This window comes from Muntiacus reevesi, chromosome 6 (genome assembly GCF_963930625.1).
Source record: "Muntiacus reevesi chromosome 6, mMunRee1.1, whole genome shotgun sequence".
Taxonomy (NCBI): domain Eukaryota; kingdom Metazoa; phylum Chordata; class Mammalia; order Artiodactyla; family Cervidae; genus Muntiacus; species Muntiacus reevesi.
The window spans coordinates 81,344,343-81,357,880 of NC_089254.1; the positions used below are offsets into that span (position 1 = coordinate 81,344,343).

The 13,538-nt window shown below is 38.0% G+C and overlaps 1 protein-coding gene across 1 annotated transcript in view; it reads right to left on the reverse strand.

Moving 5' to 3' along the window:
- Nucleotides 1-13,538, reverse strand: part of FAM3C (FAM3 metabolism regulating signaling molecule C) — a 52,283-nt gene that overhangs the window by 17,952 nt on the left and 20,793 nt on the right. Inside the window, exons 4-5 of the mRNA XM_065939226.1 lie at nt 5,491-5,520; nt 4,736-4,859 (exon numbers count right to left, since the gene is read on the reverse strand). Of these exons, the coding sequence (XP_065795298.1) occupies nt 4,736-4,859; nt 5,491-5,520 (154 nt within the window). The remainder of the gene's footprint in view (nt 1-4,735; nt 4,860-5,490; nt 5,521-13,538) is intronic.

A 13,538-nucleotide genomic window follows, 5' to 3' on the forward strand; every position in this document is an offset into this window, starting at 1 on the left:
TAATTGTTTCAAAACTGAAAAGTAAAAGAAAAACTCTACTCCAAGATCTACTGAAAAACGAAAAGCATAAAATTTTGATTTGTAAAATCTTGGCTTCCCTGGTGGCTCAGGGAATGGTAAAAAATCTGCCTGCAATGCAGAGTTCCATCCCTGGGTCAGGAAAATTCCCTGGAGAGGAAATGGCAGCCCACTCCAGTATTCCGGCCTGGAGAATTCCATGAACAGAGGACCCTGGAGGGCTACAGTCCATGGGGACACAGAGTCGGACATGACTTAGTAGCATCTAACTACCTACTCATACTTGTGAATCTGCCTTCAAAATTTCACCTGTTCTATAAAACTGAAAAAGTGAAAGTCAAAGTCAAAGTTGCTCAGTCGTGTCCAACTCTTTGTGATCCCAAGGACTATAGAGTCCATGGAATTCTCTAGGCCAGAATACTGGAGTGGGTAGCTTTTCCCTTCTCTAGGGGATCTTCCCAACCCAGGGATCAAACCCAGGTCTCCCACATTGCAGGCGGATTCTTTACCAGCTGAGCCACAAGGGAAGCTCAAGAATACTGGAGTGGGTAGCCTATCTCTTCTCCAGATCTTCCTGACCCAGGAATAGTTAAATAAAACATAGATCTTTCCTATATGTGTGCAAGACCAGGTTTGAAAGGTGGTCTGTAAGACGTACCAAACAAGACTGCTGCATAAAAGAGGGACGTTTCAAAGTACATTTGTTTTACTCCTTTTGCATATGTGTTATAGCCATCATTAATGTGAAGAAGCCACAGCAATGACTAATTAACCGTTAGAGTAATAATTAAGCATCATGGTGTCTTCTCCAGGAGAGATCATTTGGAGTGTTCTGCTGTGTCTATCAGAGAGTAAAGAAAGGCAGCAAAGCTACATGGTGACATGGGCTTCCCACAAGAGGGCAGTAGCTTATCAAGTTTTAAAAACCAGACTTCAATCAGGGGAAACCTATAGGCAGCAAAGGACAAATCAGTAAAGATTTTAAATCTATACAGGTTAGTCACCCAGTACTAACACAAGCTGAAATACTTTCTTTCTCTTTCATGAATATGAAGGTTCCCCCCACCACTCCACATCTGTAGGCAAATAGTTAAAGAAAATGATTATATCCTCTATAGACAGATTCTACACCTTCGAATACAGTTTTGTTTCAAATACCTACAACATGTTCCAGCTATTATGCCTTAAAATGGTTTAGAGAAGGGTTTAACAAACTATAGCCTATGGGTCAAATCTAGCCAGCTGACTGGCTGGCTGCTTTGTTTTCCCACTCATGAGCTTAAAATGGTTCTTATATTTTTATATGGTTACATTTAAAATGATTACATAAGTACCTACATCATATCCTTGATTTTATCTTTTGGCTCTCCCAGCCAAAAATCCTATCTTGTTCGTCAATGTTAAGAAAAAAAAATCCCTCAAAATAGTCCACCACATAACTTCTTTTTTTTTTTTTCACCACATAACTTCTGTACCAAACATTAAGATTATAATAAAAGATGAAGTATTATTCCCAATATCAACTTCCTATAAACTGAAATAAGAGTATATGCCTGAAATAAAAGCTAGATCTTGAATATAAGCAAACTCTTAGGGGTTCTCTAATACAAAAGAAAAAAAAAAGCTATAATTCCTGTATTATGTGACACCTCATATTTATACCTGGGATTTTCTAAATATTTCTAAATAATGAGAAGTTTGAAATCCATCTAATCTCCATAATATATCTTGACTGCATCTACTTGTCCTTTAGATGCAGGACCATGACCATGCATGACCATGGTCATGACCATGACCCTATTTTAATCTTTGTTTGTATTGGGGTTTCTAAATCTTAGTCTACAATGATATTATAGATTTGATAATTCATGAGGAAGGGCTGCCCTGTGCACTGTAGGAAATTTAAGAGCATCCTTGGTCTCTACAAGCAGCACCTCTGTAACTCTGATGCCCCAAAATGTCTACAGACCTTGACAAGTTTCCCCTGGGGAGAAAACTACCCCTACTGAGAAGCACTGATCTGGACTAGTAGTCTGCAAATTGAGTTTGCATATACTTAGAGCATGTGTAGGAAAATATTAAAATGTCTACTTATGTATTCTTAGGATCCACTTACATATTTCAGTGAGCACACATGCAAACAAGTCTCTTGCCAACTGTGTGTGGCAGGGGGGGCATTGAAAGGCTGTGCCAGCACCTGGGAAAGGCCCTCCAAATGCTCTGTCTACTCTTACTCCTCTCATCACTTTACTCAGCAGTCAGATCATTTTCTTCAATATAAATGAAGTGAAGACATGCCGGAGTTTGAAAACCTTCGACAACCTCTCAACACTCTCAGAAAAAGATCTCATCTCCTTTTCTGCATGGCCTGTAAGTTCCAATGACCTGGCCATTATCCACTTCTCTCCAGCTCTTTCCCACCGTGGGCCTTCAAGCGTGCTCCTCTTTCTGTTTAGAATGGTCTTCCCCTGGCAGTCTTCCTTCTTATCCTTTAATTCTCAGACTAAATATCACTATCTTAGAAAAACATTCCTTGACCCACTCAATCTAAAGTTGGACACCTTGATCTCATCTCACTGCCCCCATCAGTATCTGTCACACCCTGCTGCTCTGGGCAGCGTGTCCAAAAATTTCTAACTATTTATTTGCATTAACTTCTGAAATATCCTTCTCCCTACCAGACTGTGTGTTCCATGAGCGCAGGAACTGTGCTCAGTAAATACCCGCTGAAGAAAAAGTGAATGGAATGAATGATGCTAAGAAAACTCAGATTTCTTTAAAATTTTTGTTGGAAAAATCTTTCAATACAGAATTAGAACATACTGGAAAGAAAGCACTAGACTGAACTGTCCCTATCGGTTCTCCACTAGGGATCCTGGTCAATAGTTTAGTCCCCTTTCAAGGACTAGATTTCAGGGCCTGAGGCATAACTATAAAATCCCATCAATTATTCACTCTCTCACATGAATGGCAGAATGATTCCTGAAAAGCAGATGGACAGGTGGCCTGTCTCAGTTTTATGGTTAAACAAACTGAAATATAAATTCTACATGACACGCCCACTACGCTAGAACCAAATTCTCTGGCTCTGAGACATACTATTTTTTTCTTTTTTACCAGACTCCACTGTTTAATACATTTCTCTCTTCTTTTTAACTTATTATAATCTGTGAATAGAAAACCTGCTATTATTTACTAGTTTGATCTCTCTTCTTTGAATTAAACCTTACATGCTTTAAGGGAGCAGAGATATATGAAGATAGCCTGTCATGAATGGACTGGGCATTCTAAGAGAACTTTCTACTTATTATTCAGGATCAAATATCTGGCCCCTTTAGCCAAACAAGGTGAAAAGGGGGAATGGAACATTCTAAGGTTATGGGAAGGATGTTATTTAATGCAAAATCTACAAACTTCGAAAATCCAAACGCTTTCAATTCAGTAAAGCAAGACTGTTATGAGACATCAGAGGACGATGGATGAACAATAGATTATCATCGGCCTGAGAATAAAGGAAATGAGCAGGGACCTTAGGTTCACCTGGCTCAAGCTTTTAATTTTATAGTAAAAGTTTTATTCTAAGAGGCTAAATCCTACACATAGCTAACTGAAAAGAGGGAAAAGGATAAAAATGTTAGCGCTTCTATATTAAAAAGAAAAGACAAAAAGCTGGGAAATACTGCCCCATTTCCTCCTATCTGTAAAATTACCTCACTCTTTATATAATTAAATGGCACATATATTGTTTTATGTAAAGCCTATCATGTATCTAATTTTTCAGACAAGACCCGATTAGAAGCAACCAACAAAAAGCAGGGTTTGTGACTTCAGAGTCAGGAACTTAGAAATGATAATTAGAATAATTAGAAAATATGGCACACACTGTCCAGAGCATGTGTGATGGCAAGGGTGTGATGAATACTGATGGGGGTGAGTGAAGTGAGGGGGAGGTGTCCAACTTTAGACTGAGTGGGTCAAAAAATGTTTCTCTAATCCAAGAACTTCACGACAAGTGACACAGGAGTAAGGAGATGAAAAAAGCCTAAAAGGTATACTTTGCAGAGCATCTCGATAAAGGAAACCATTCAGTTTAGTGGCAAGCAGTTCTGGGCCACGACGGACTTGAGGTTATTACTGGGCTATTTCACACTTCAGCAGGCAGCATTCAAACATTTAAAATGTGAGATGTTGGTTTGTAAGATAAAGCATTCATTATCTGGGGCAGTCTAGTTGACGAAAATAATCCTACTTGGACTTTCTGCAGTGACGGAAACGCTTTCCACCTCTGCTGCTGCACTGGGTAGCCACAAGCTGCATGTGGCTATCAGCACTTGAAATATGGCTGGTATGACTGAGGAAGTGGACTTTAATTCTAATTAATTTAAATGGATTAACTTTTCCCCTATTACTTAGGAATCAAAATTAAATAGCCATCTGTGTCTATGACTATCAGATGGGATCCGGAAAATTCATTCAGAGGAAATCTCTCATCTATACGTGAAGCTGGATAAATGTGGTGTTCTTACCGCAATCTAGTACAAAATTTAAGAACTTTAAGACTCCTTAAATGAGTGGGGGAAATTGCACGATGGAAACGGAAATCACTTTTCTTTAGTAAAGGTATGCTCAATACATTTTCAAAAGATCCAGTAAACTCAGGTTCAACTTGCTAAAATTTAACAGTGCTCCTTATACTTCCAAACTGATAAGCACTTACACATTGTCCTCCAGGCAGATTTTGGGTCCCACCACATTGGCTGCTCCACTTGCCATTTTAAAAGCAAAATGCTTCTCAGGGCAAGCTTTCGAGATTCCACATTTATATCTGGGAGGTTTTGTAGCTTTGGAGAGAAAAAAAAAATTTTTTTTTTCAAAGAAAAAACTGTTAACAGATTCTGTGTTTACTTTGCTTCAGATCTCAAACCACAAAGGGCATTATGCAAACACCAAGATATATATATATGTGTGTGTGTGTATGTATATATATTTCTAAACTACATGCTAGGTTTTTTATTTTCCTGAAAGTTTCAAAGAATCTCAAAAAAAAGAAAGAAAGAAAGAAAAAGAAAACCACAAACAAACCAAACAGAAACTCCTAGGAAACAAACTAAAAATGAATATAAATGGAACAAGTAATATGATTGTCACTGAGGGCAAATATGATGTATCTAATTATTTTTAAGGTTTATTTTACAAATCCAGGATGTGGGAGGTTTAGGATTGTTACTCTCCATTTCCACTCCACATATGCCTGATGCATCACCAAATATCTGCTCACAAACTAAGTCTAACTAGGAATTCTCCTTTTACGTACTTTCTATTCTTAAAATACTGAAGCTAAAAAAATTAATGGAACAAAATATCCATTATAAATAAACACCCAAAATATTGAGCTGTCCAATCAAATAGTTTCCTTATAACTTAAGAGAAAAAGAATAAGCTATATGCAAAATATTGAGAGGAAATACTTACAACGTACAACTGCATCCAATGCTGACCTTGCTAAGGAAAAAAAAAGTAATTTTTGTTAGAAAAAATAAGGCTATTGGCAAGTATCACTTTTAAACATGTATAGAGGTAATAGGTCTATTAAATGTGCTTGAATTATTACTTAGCATACAATAAATAAAACACGAATATTACTTTAGAGGAAAAGTGAGAAAGTAACTTTAGGCTACATAATTTACTATAAACAATCATGAGAAATTATGGGGGCATTATTTTATTACTGGTAGAGCATTTTGCTTTTACCTTTACATTTTGTTTTTAGTTTTAGTAATTATAAATGTAAATCCCAATCATATTACTAGCTATAATTACCACACTGTACAAATGCCAGGCTGGAGGAAACACAAGCTGGAATCAAGACTGCTGGGAGATATCAATAACCTCAGATACGCAGATGACACCACCCTTATGGTAGCAAGCAACGAAGAACTAAAGAGCCTCTTGAGGAAAGTGAAAGAGGAGAGTGAAAAAGTTGGCTTAAAACTCAATATTCAGAAAACTAAGATCAAGGCATCAGGTCCCATCACTTCATGGCAAATAGATGGGGAAACAATGGAAACAGTGACAGATTTTATTTTGGGGGGCTCCAAAATCACTGCGGATGGTGATTGCAGTCATGAAATTAAAAGACATTTACTCCTTGGAAAGAAAGTTATGACCAACCTAGACAGCATATTAAAAAGCAGAGACATTACTTTGCCAACAAAGGTCTGTCTCGTCAAAGCTATGGTTTTTCCAGTAGTCATGTATAGATGTGAGAGTTGGACTATAAAGAAAGCTGAGCACCAAAGAATTGATGCTTTTGAACTGTGGTGTTGGAGAAGACTCTTGAGTGTCCCTTGGACTGCAAGGAGATCCAACCAGTCCATCCTAAAGGAAATCAGTCCTGAATATTCATTGGAAGGACGGATACTAAAGCTGAAACTCCAATTCTTTAGCCACCTGATGCGAAGAACCGACTCATTGGAAAAGACCCTGATGCTGGGAAAGATTGAAGGCAGGAGGAGAAGGGGACAACAGAGGATGAGATGTTTGGATAGCATCACCAATGTGATGGACATGAGTTTGAGTAGGCTCCAGGAGTCGGTGATGGACAGGGAAGCCTGGCATGCTGCAGTCTGTGGGGTTGCAAAGAGTAGGACATGACTGAGCGACTGAACTAAACTGAAGTGAACTGTCCATTCAATTGCCAAACTTGATAATCTTACAACTGGGAGTTTGTATCCTTTGAGCAACATCTCATGACTTCCATCCTCTCCCAATTCTTGGTAACCACCATTTCACCTCTGTTTCTCTGAGCTAATCTTTTTTCCACATGTAAGTGATATCATGAAGTATTTCAAAGTTCCCTTTATATGGCCTCAAATATATATTTGGTGACTATTAAGGTATTTAAAAGTTGTTGCTGTTGTATAGTGTTGTACAGATGTGCACACAAAGTCCTGGATAATATACATGAATCTATCTCAGAGGTTAGGCTGAGAGATTTGGTGGGAAGAACACAAGAGGGCCAGTGGTGGTAGGAAGGTTTAATTTCCCTAAAATTGCAATGTACTAGGTGTAATTAGGAAAAAAAAAAAAAAAAAAGGTCATTACTAAGAGGGTTGTTTTTTTTTTAATCATTTATCAGTTAAAGGAAGCCAGAATTTCCTGGTCAATCTTAACCTGAATGCAGTAGATCTTAACCTAGAAATCTACACTGAGAGCTTCTTAAAAGCACTAACATTTGATCCTAGCCCATGCTATATGTGCTAAGTTGCTTTAGTCGTGTTCGACTCTTTGAGACCCTATGGACTGGGGCCCTCCAGGTTCCTCTGTCCATGGGATTCTCCAGGCAAGATACTGGAGCAGGTTGCTGTGACCTCCTAAAGGGGGTCTTCCTGACCCAGGGGTTGAACCCGAGGCTCTTGCATTGGCAGGCAGGTTCCTTAACACTGAAGCCACCTGAGAATACAATACAGATAATCAATAGTATTGTGGATAGCCATTTCCGGATTTGGCTAATAAGCATGTGGTATCATAAATGCTTGCTAGCTGTCTGATTATAAATAGACACTTCATTTTTAGTTCTGTTCTGTTTCGGTAACTGAATTTCCTGTAAAAACCAGTTCTGAAAGAGAGAATAGAACAGAATGCTAAGACTAAAAATAATATGTAAATGTTTAAAAACAGGAAGATGACTAAGTAACTGAAGGTCATCAACTCTACAGAATACTCAGAATACTATGCACCACTGAAGTCATAAAGGCAATGCAGTCACATGGGAAAAGTTTAATGTATGGAATAAAGCAAAAGATAAACTTTATCTGTGAGTACTAAGAACACGCATGGATAAGGACAAAGACTTGAAGAAAATAAAAAACGATCAATTGGTAAATGAAGGTGCTGGGGCTCATTTTTCAATTTCCTTAATTATACCATAAAAGGGAAAAATAAACTCTAGACATCATCTGGTCCAAAGCTCTCACTTCTGTAAATAAGAAAATGAAAACCAGAGAGAAACTAGCAACCAGTGATTAACAGCATGTAGACTAGAAAGTCTCAATTTCACTTAGACCTAAACAAACACATACTATCAGGCTCAGGTGTTAGAACGCTGTTCAAATCAGGAATGCTTGTATACCTAACTTATGACAGAAAGATACGTGGACGACAATGGGATCAGAACACAGGTAACATAACAGCTCATTCACATACGTGGGGCACTCTGTCAAGTACTTTATCATGTACTTTGATTTGCTCATCACCTTGGGGCTTCCCTGGTGGTTAAAACATAAAGAACTGAACTGTCTGCAGTTCAGGAGACCTGGGGTTCAATCCCTGGGTTGGGAAGATCCCCTGGAGGAGGGAATGGCAACCCACTCCAGCATTCTTGCCTGGAGAATTCCACGGACAGAGGAGCCAGGGGTTGCGAGGAGTCGGACACGACTGAGCAACTAACACTAACACTTCTGTTTTAAAGAGAAAGAAACTGACATCAGATAGGTTCACCGATTGGATTTGTCCTATCCATAAACAGTCATTGATAAGAGTCAGTTTTCAAAGCCATATCTCATTCGAGCACCCAAACTCATATTGCATCCCCCCCAAATGGGACTGTCTGAGGTCTAGTGATCACAGGAGGTACAAAATCCAGTACAAAATCCAGGAGCCGGAAGCCAGGATAGGGAGCTTTCAGGACCATTCTTTTGACTGCAGAGTGGAGAATAGACTTCAGAGGGTTCAAGATTCGAGATGAGTCCACAAGGACAGGGACGCTGCTAAAGTAATCCAGGAAAAAACAGGTAGTGGCTGAAACAAAGGTAGTGACTGTGGGTTTGAAAGTAGTCGACGGGCTCAGAACTACTAAGGCAGCAACACTGACGAGACTGCGGAACAGACCCGAAGGAGGCGTGAAGGAAAGGGAGGAATCAAGTTTACTTCTCAGACATCCACCTTTAGAAGCATTTCATCATCCATTCACATGAGCCAAAGGGAAAAAAACACCATCTCTCACTCATGATGTTTGTTGCCTAGCAAGGAGATAGGGTGTGAGATAGGTGCTTGAGTTCCCCGTGGACCTGTTCATTTTAAGATACTTTGAGATGATCTGGGTGGAAGTCTAAGAGCCAGGTAAATGAGACCAGGGACAAAGATATAAACTGGAAAACTGGCAAATGATGAGGTCGTGCAAAGACAGGATTTAAAATGAGCAGGGGGCTGATGAGAGAAACCTTAGAGACATCAATAATCTGCTAACATTCAAAGGAAGAGTGTGGCTGATGAAAAGGAGGTAGAAGGAAAATCACAGATGAGCCTCTAAAATGATCAAATTGGTTTGACTGAGAAACTTGAGAGAGATTAATAAATAAATAATAATGTTATTCAATTTAAAAACTTTACTGGGACACAATCTGGAGTAAATGTTTCTTAATCATCAGACTTTTAAGCAAATAACTTTTGAGCAAATTACCACCATTTAATTTGTGTAAAAGTAATGGGAGAAGATGCTCAAAGGAGAAAAAAGAAAAACCTTTGTGAAAATCTTTTCAGATTAAAACTAATTTTATCCAATATGTATAAGCAAAAGCCCTCTATCTGGCCTGCAGTTCTGAGAATGTTTAACACCTGGAGGGTAAACAGATAAAATTTCATAAATCAAACAGGATGGTTATAGAGAATGGGCATAGCATACAAACACAAAAATACCTCCTTTTCTGCAACTTTAATTCCTCAAACTATTTTGATGGCTTTAATTCTTAAGGTCTTTCAATATACCCAGTTTTTCACTTCAAGGAAACAACAAACACTTCTGGTTTGTTTTTTTCAGTGAATGTCTTCCAATGAGTCAGGCTAAATAAATCTAATATAATTATTTTGTACTTTAGCTTTTAATAATAGCTCAAGTGATTTACATATATATTATTTCAATGGTTTAAATTTAAAAGGTAAAAACAAATTAACTCAATAGAATAGTAAGGATTGACTGCAACAATATATGTAAAAATAATTTGGACAACTTTCAGCACACTTTTGTTAAGTATCCATGTAGAAAACTAATCCTGTATTAAGCCACAATCGTAACTAAGACTTGTAGGCTGTACCCACATTAATGTCCTGGTGTGACACTGGAATGGAATTTAAGATGCTACCAATGGGAAACTGAGTAAAGGGTATACAGAATCTCTCCATATTACTTCTTACAAATGCACACGAATCTAAAATTATCTTTAAAAGTTTTGTTAAAGGTTGCTTAAAAAAATATCAATTTATATTTCCATATTCAACTAATTTTAGGCAAAATTTCATTTGTCTTTTCTAGAAATGTTTGTCTTATTTTTTTAAAACAGTACTATATAATCAACTCAAATGTAAATTTATATAAACTATTAAGTAAGTTATTAAATCAACAAATTGACAAATGGGGAAAATTCACCACCCAAAGAGGCCCTCTAAAATACTGATTATAGAAACAATGTCAAGCTAAATTTAAGTTAGATGCTCAATAAATGACAAATACAACCACATCTCCATTTCTGCTCAATTATTCTTAAATTAGAATTAAAAATAACCACACAAATTAAATTCTCACCAATTCAATAGATTGGAATCCAATAAGGTTGTGTAGATGGATACAGAGTACAACTTCAATTATGACAACAAAATAAACCATCTGCCCAAAGAATGACTAAACTAAATAGCTAAAACACATACAATAAACACTTGCAGGTTCCTAACATTAAGAGAAATGAAAATGAATAAAGACAACTGCCTTAGTTAAAGCAGCTCAGTGTTTTCACAGCTGATGATCAGGGGCTTGTCAACTAACACAGCTTTAAACAAATACTACTTTGAAAATGCTCTTTCTCTACATAAAACTCCTAATCTTCAATTATCTACATTCATTTTCCATTCAATCAGCATGTACTATCTACAGGATCTGGTGCTAGATGCCGGGTGAGTCAGCAAGACATTACTGCTCCCAACATTTGTTCTCCAGTAAGGAAAGCCAAATACATGATAAAGAATAAAAGAAAAGAGATTCTATAATTTATGGCAGAATAAAATCAGGTCAAATTGAGATATAAGTTCTAAACATTAGAATTGACAGTTTAGAAAAAGGAGAAACACTCTAACAGGGAAAACAGGGAGACTCAAATACCATTTCTCCCAAGAAGGGGCATTAGTGCAGTTTTGAAAAATGAGAACAATTAACAGATGAAGGGGAGAGAGAAAGAAAGATGTGTGGGTAAAGAATCAGCAGAGTCAAAGCTATGGTTTTTCCAGTAGTCATGTATGGATATGAGAGGTGGGCCATAAGGAAGGCTGAGCACCAAAGAATTGATGCTTTTGAACTGCGGTGCTGGAGAAGGCCCTTGAGAGTCCTAAGGACAGTCGATCCTAAAGGAAGTCAACCGTGAATATTCATTGGCAAGACTGATACTGAAGCTCCAATACTTTGGCCACCTGATGCAAAGAGCCGACTCATTGGAAGAGACCCTGATGCTGGGAAAGACTGAAGGCAGAAGAAGAAAGGGAAGGCGGAAGTTGAGAGGATTAGAGAGCATCACCCACTCAATGGACATGGATTTGAGCAAATTCTAAGCGATAATGGAGGACAGAGGAGCTTCGCAGGCTACATACAGTTCATGGGGTTGCAAAGAGCTGGATATGACTTCAATACTGAACAAAAAGGAATCAGCATGAACAAAGGCTGAGGGTTTGTGTCTGTAGGTCACATGCACATGGACACGGCAGGTGGGTTTAAGGGGAAGTACAGGTCAGGAAGATAGAAGCAGGCTGGGACTGAGCACTATCCTGGTAGGGAGTTTAGGTTTTACTCTCCAGTAGCTGGAAATACTGAAGGTTCAAGAATTTTGAGAGAATCCCTCTGGCAGTGTTTACACAGGCAGATATCAAAGATGAGAAATAGACACAGGAAAATCTCTGAGATGCCCAAATAAACCATCCAAATTGGAGATGATGATCCAAACCAGGAAAACACTGTGACCTCACCCAATCTCTTCTCTCTGAAAACAGTGGGTTTTTTCCCAAAGTAATTTTTCATTTGTACCAATGATCCCACTGTCGCATTCTCTTAAGGATCCTCCTTTTCTGAAAGTTCAGTCTCTTCCCGTTGATTTGTAATTCACTGACTTTTTATCCAAGGACTACAGACAAGCCAAAACCTCTCCATTACATCAAAAAGGAAAAAAAAATGTTCAACTTCCTTCGGCCTTAAGTTAGGATTCCATAACCATCTTCCTTTACCATAACCTTTCTTAGAAGAACTAGCTACAACACACTGTTTCCACAGCAACACTGAACAAGTCCTAAATGCCTTCCCTGTTTTTGCCCCACCCTTCAATTGAAACCAGCTGTGCTCTCAAAGGAGCCAGGCTGGCCCTCTGCAGTAACAGAACACAGCCCAGAAGTCAAGACATGTCTCACTACACTTCGCAACAACTATTCTGTGCTTGATCCTGTATACCTCACTTTAAGTTGAGTACCAAAAAATAGATGGTTAGGAGGAAAATAACCAGCACATTTAGAAGAATGGTTCAAAGGGAGGATTTCATCAATTGATAAGATAAAACCTTAGACAAAGATGACCTGGTGGAGAAGGACCACAGCTTAACTATGTGAGAGATTCAACAGGTAGAAGGAAGACCAATGGACTAAAATTACTTGGGAGTATAAAAGGTAGAATTCAGTGCAATACAAGGAAGCCCTTTTAAGTAGTCATTGTAAGAAAAGTCACCTGAAAATGTATAAAAATAAATATGTACAGAAATTAAGGACTACATGTCAGAATCGTCTAAAGCCCAATATATATAAAAACAAATATGTACAGAAATTAAGGACTGTATGTCAGAACTGTCTAAAGCCCAATACCCAGTACATGGTCTCTGGATAGGAAGTCAGCCATCACCTGGGAGCTTGAAATGCAGACTCTCAGGCCCCATCCCAGACAATGAAGCAGAACTTGCATTTATCAAGATTCCCTAGAGATTCTTCTGACATCAAAAAATTGGAAAAACAGTGGTTTAAGGGAGTCTTGAAACTAGATGTGAGAGGGAGTGTATTAGGTCTTGGGGATCCCTTCCAAATACTAACTTATAGAAAGCAAAACTCATCAACTATTCCAGAGAACTCAAGGCTGTTTTATCTGATCTCTGCCTACTAAGTCAAAACACTGTTTCTATTTCACAGTCTGACCTTTCATTAGTAATTTTTTAATACTTTAAACAGTGCTCAGCCAAAGCGTATTCAAATATTTCAAATGCTAACTTATTTTATCAACTTGAAAGATTTTGTTTAAAACTGAAGTAAGGCAGCTTATAGTGGGACATTTACAACACAGCATCAAATAAACTGGTAAAAAGAAAAATGTTGCAGAAAGAAAACAAGGGTAGGAAAAGCAAGATGGATTTCAATGGCTGGTATTCAAAATGTTTTATCATGATTCCTAATCACTTGTTAATTGAGGGTTAGAATTGGCTTCAAGTTTTTAAGCAGCCAATTCAAATATC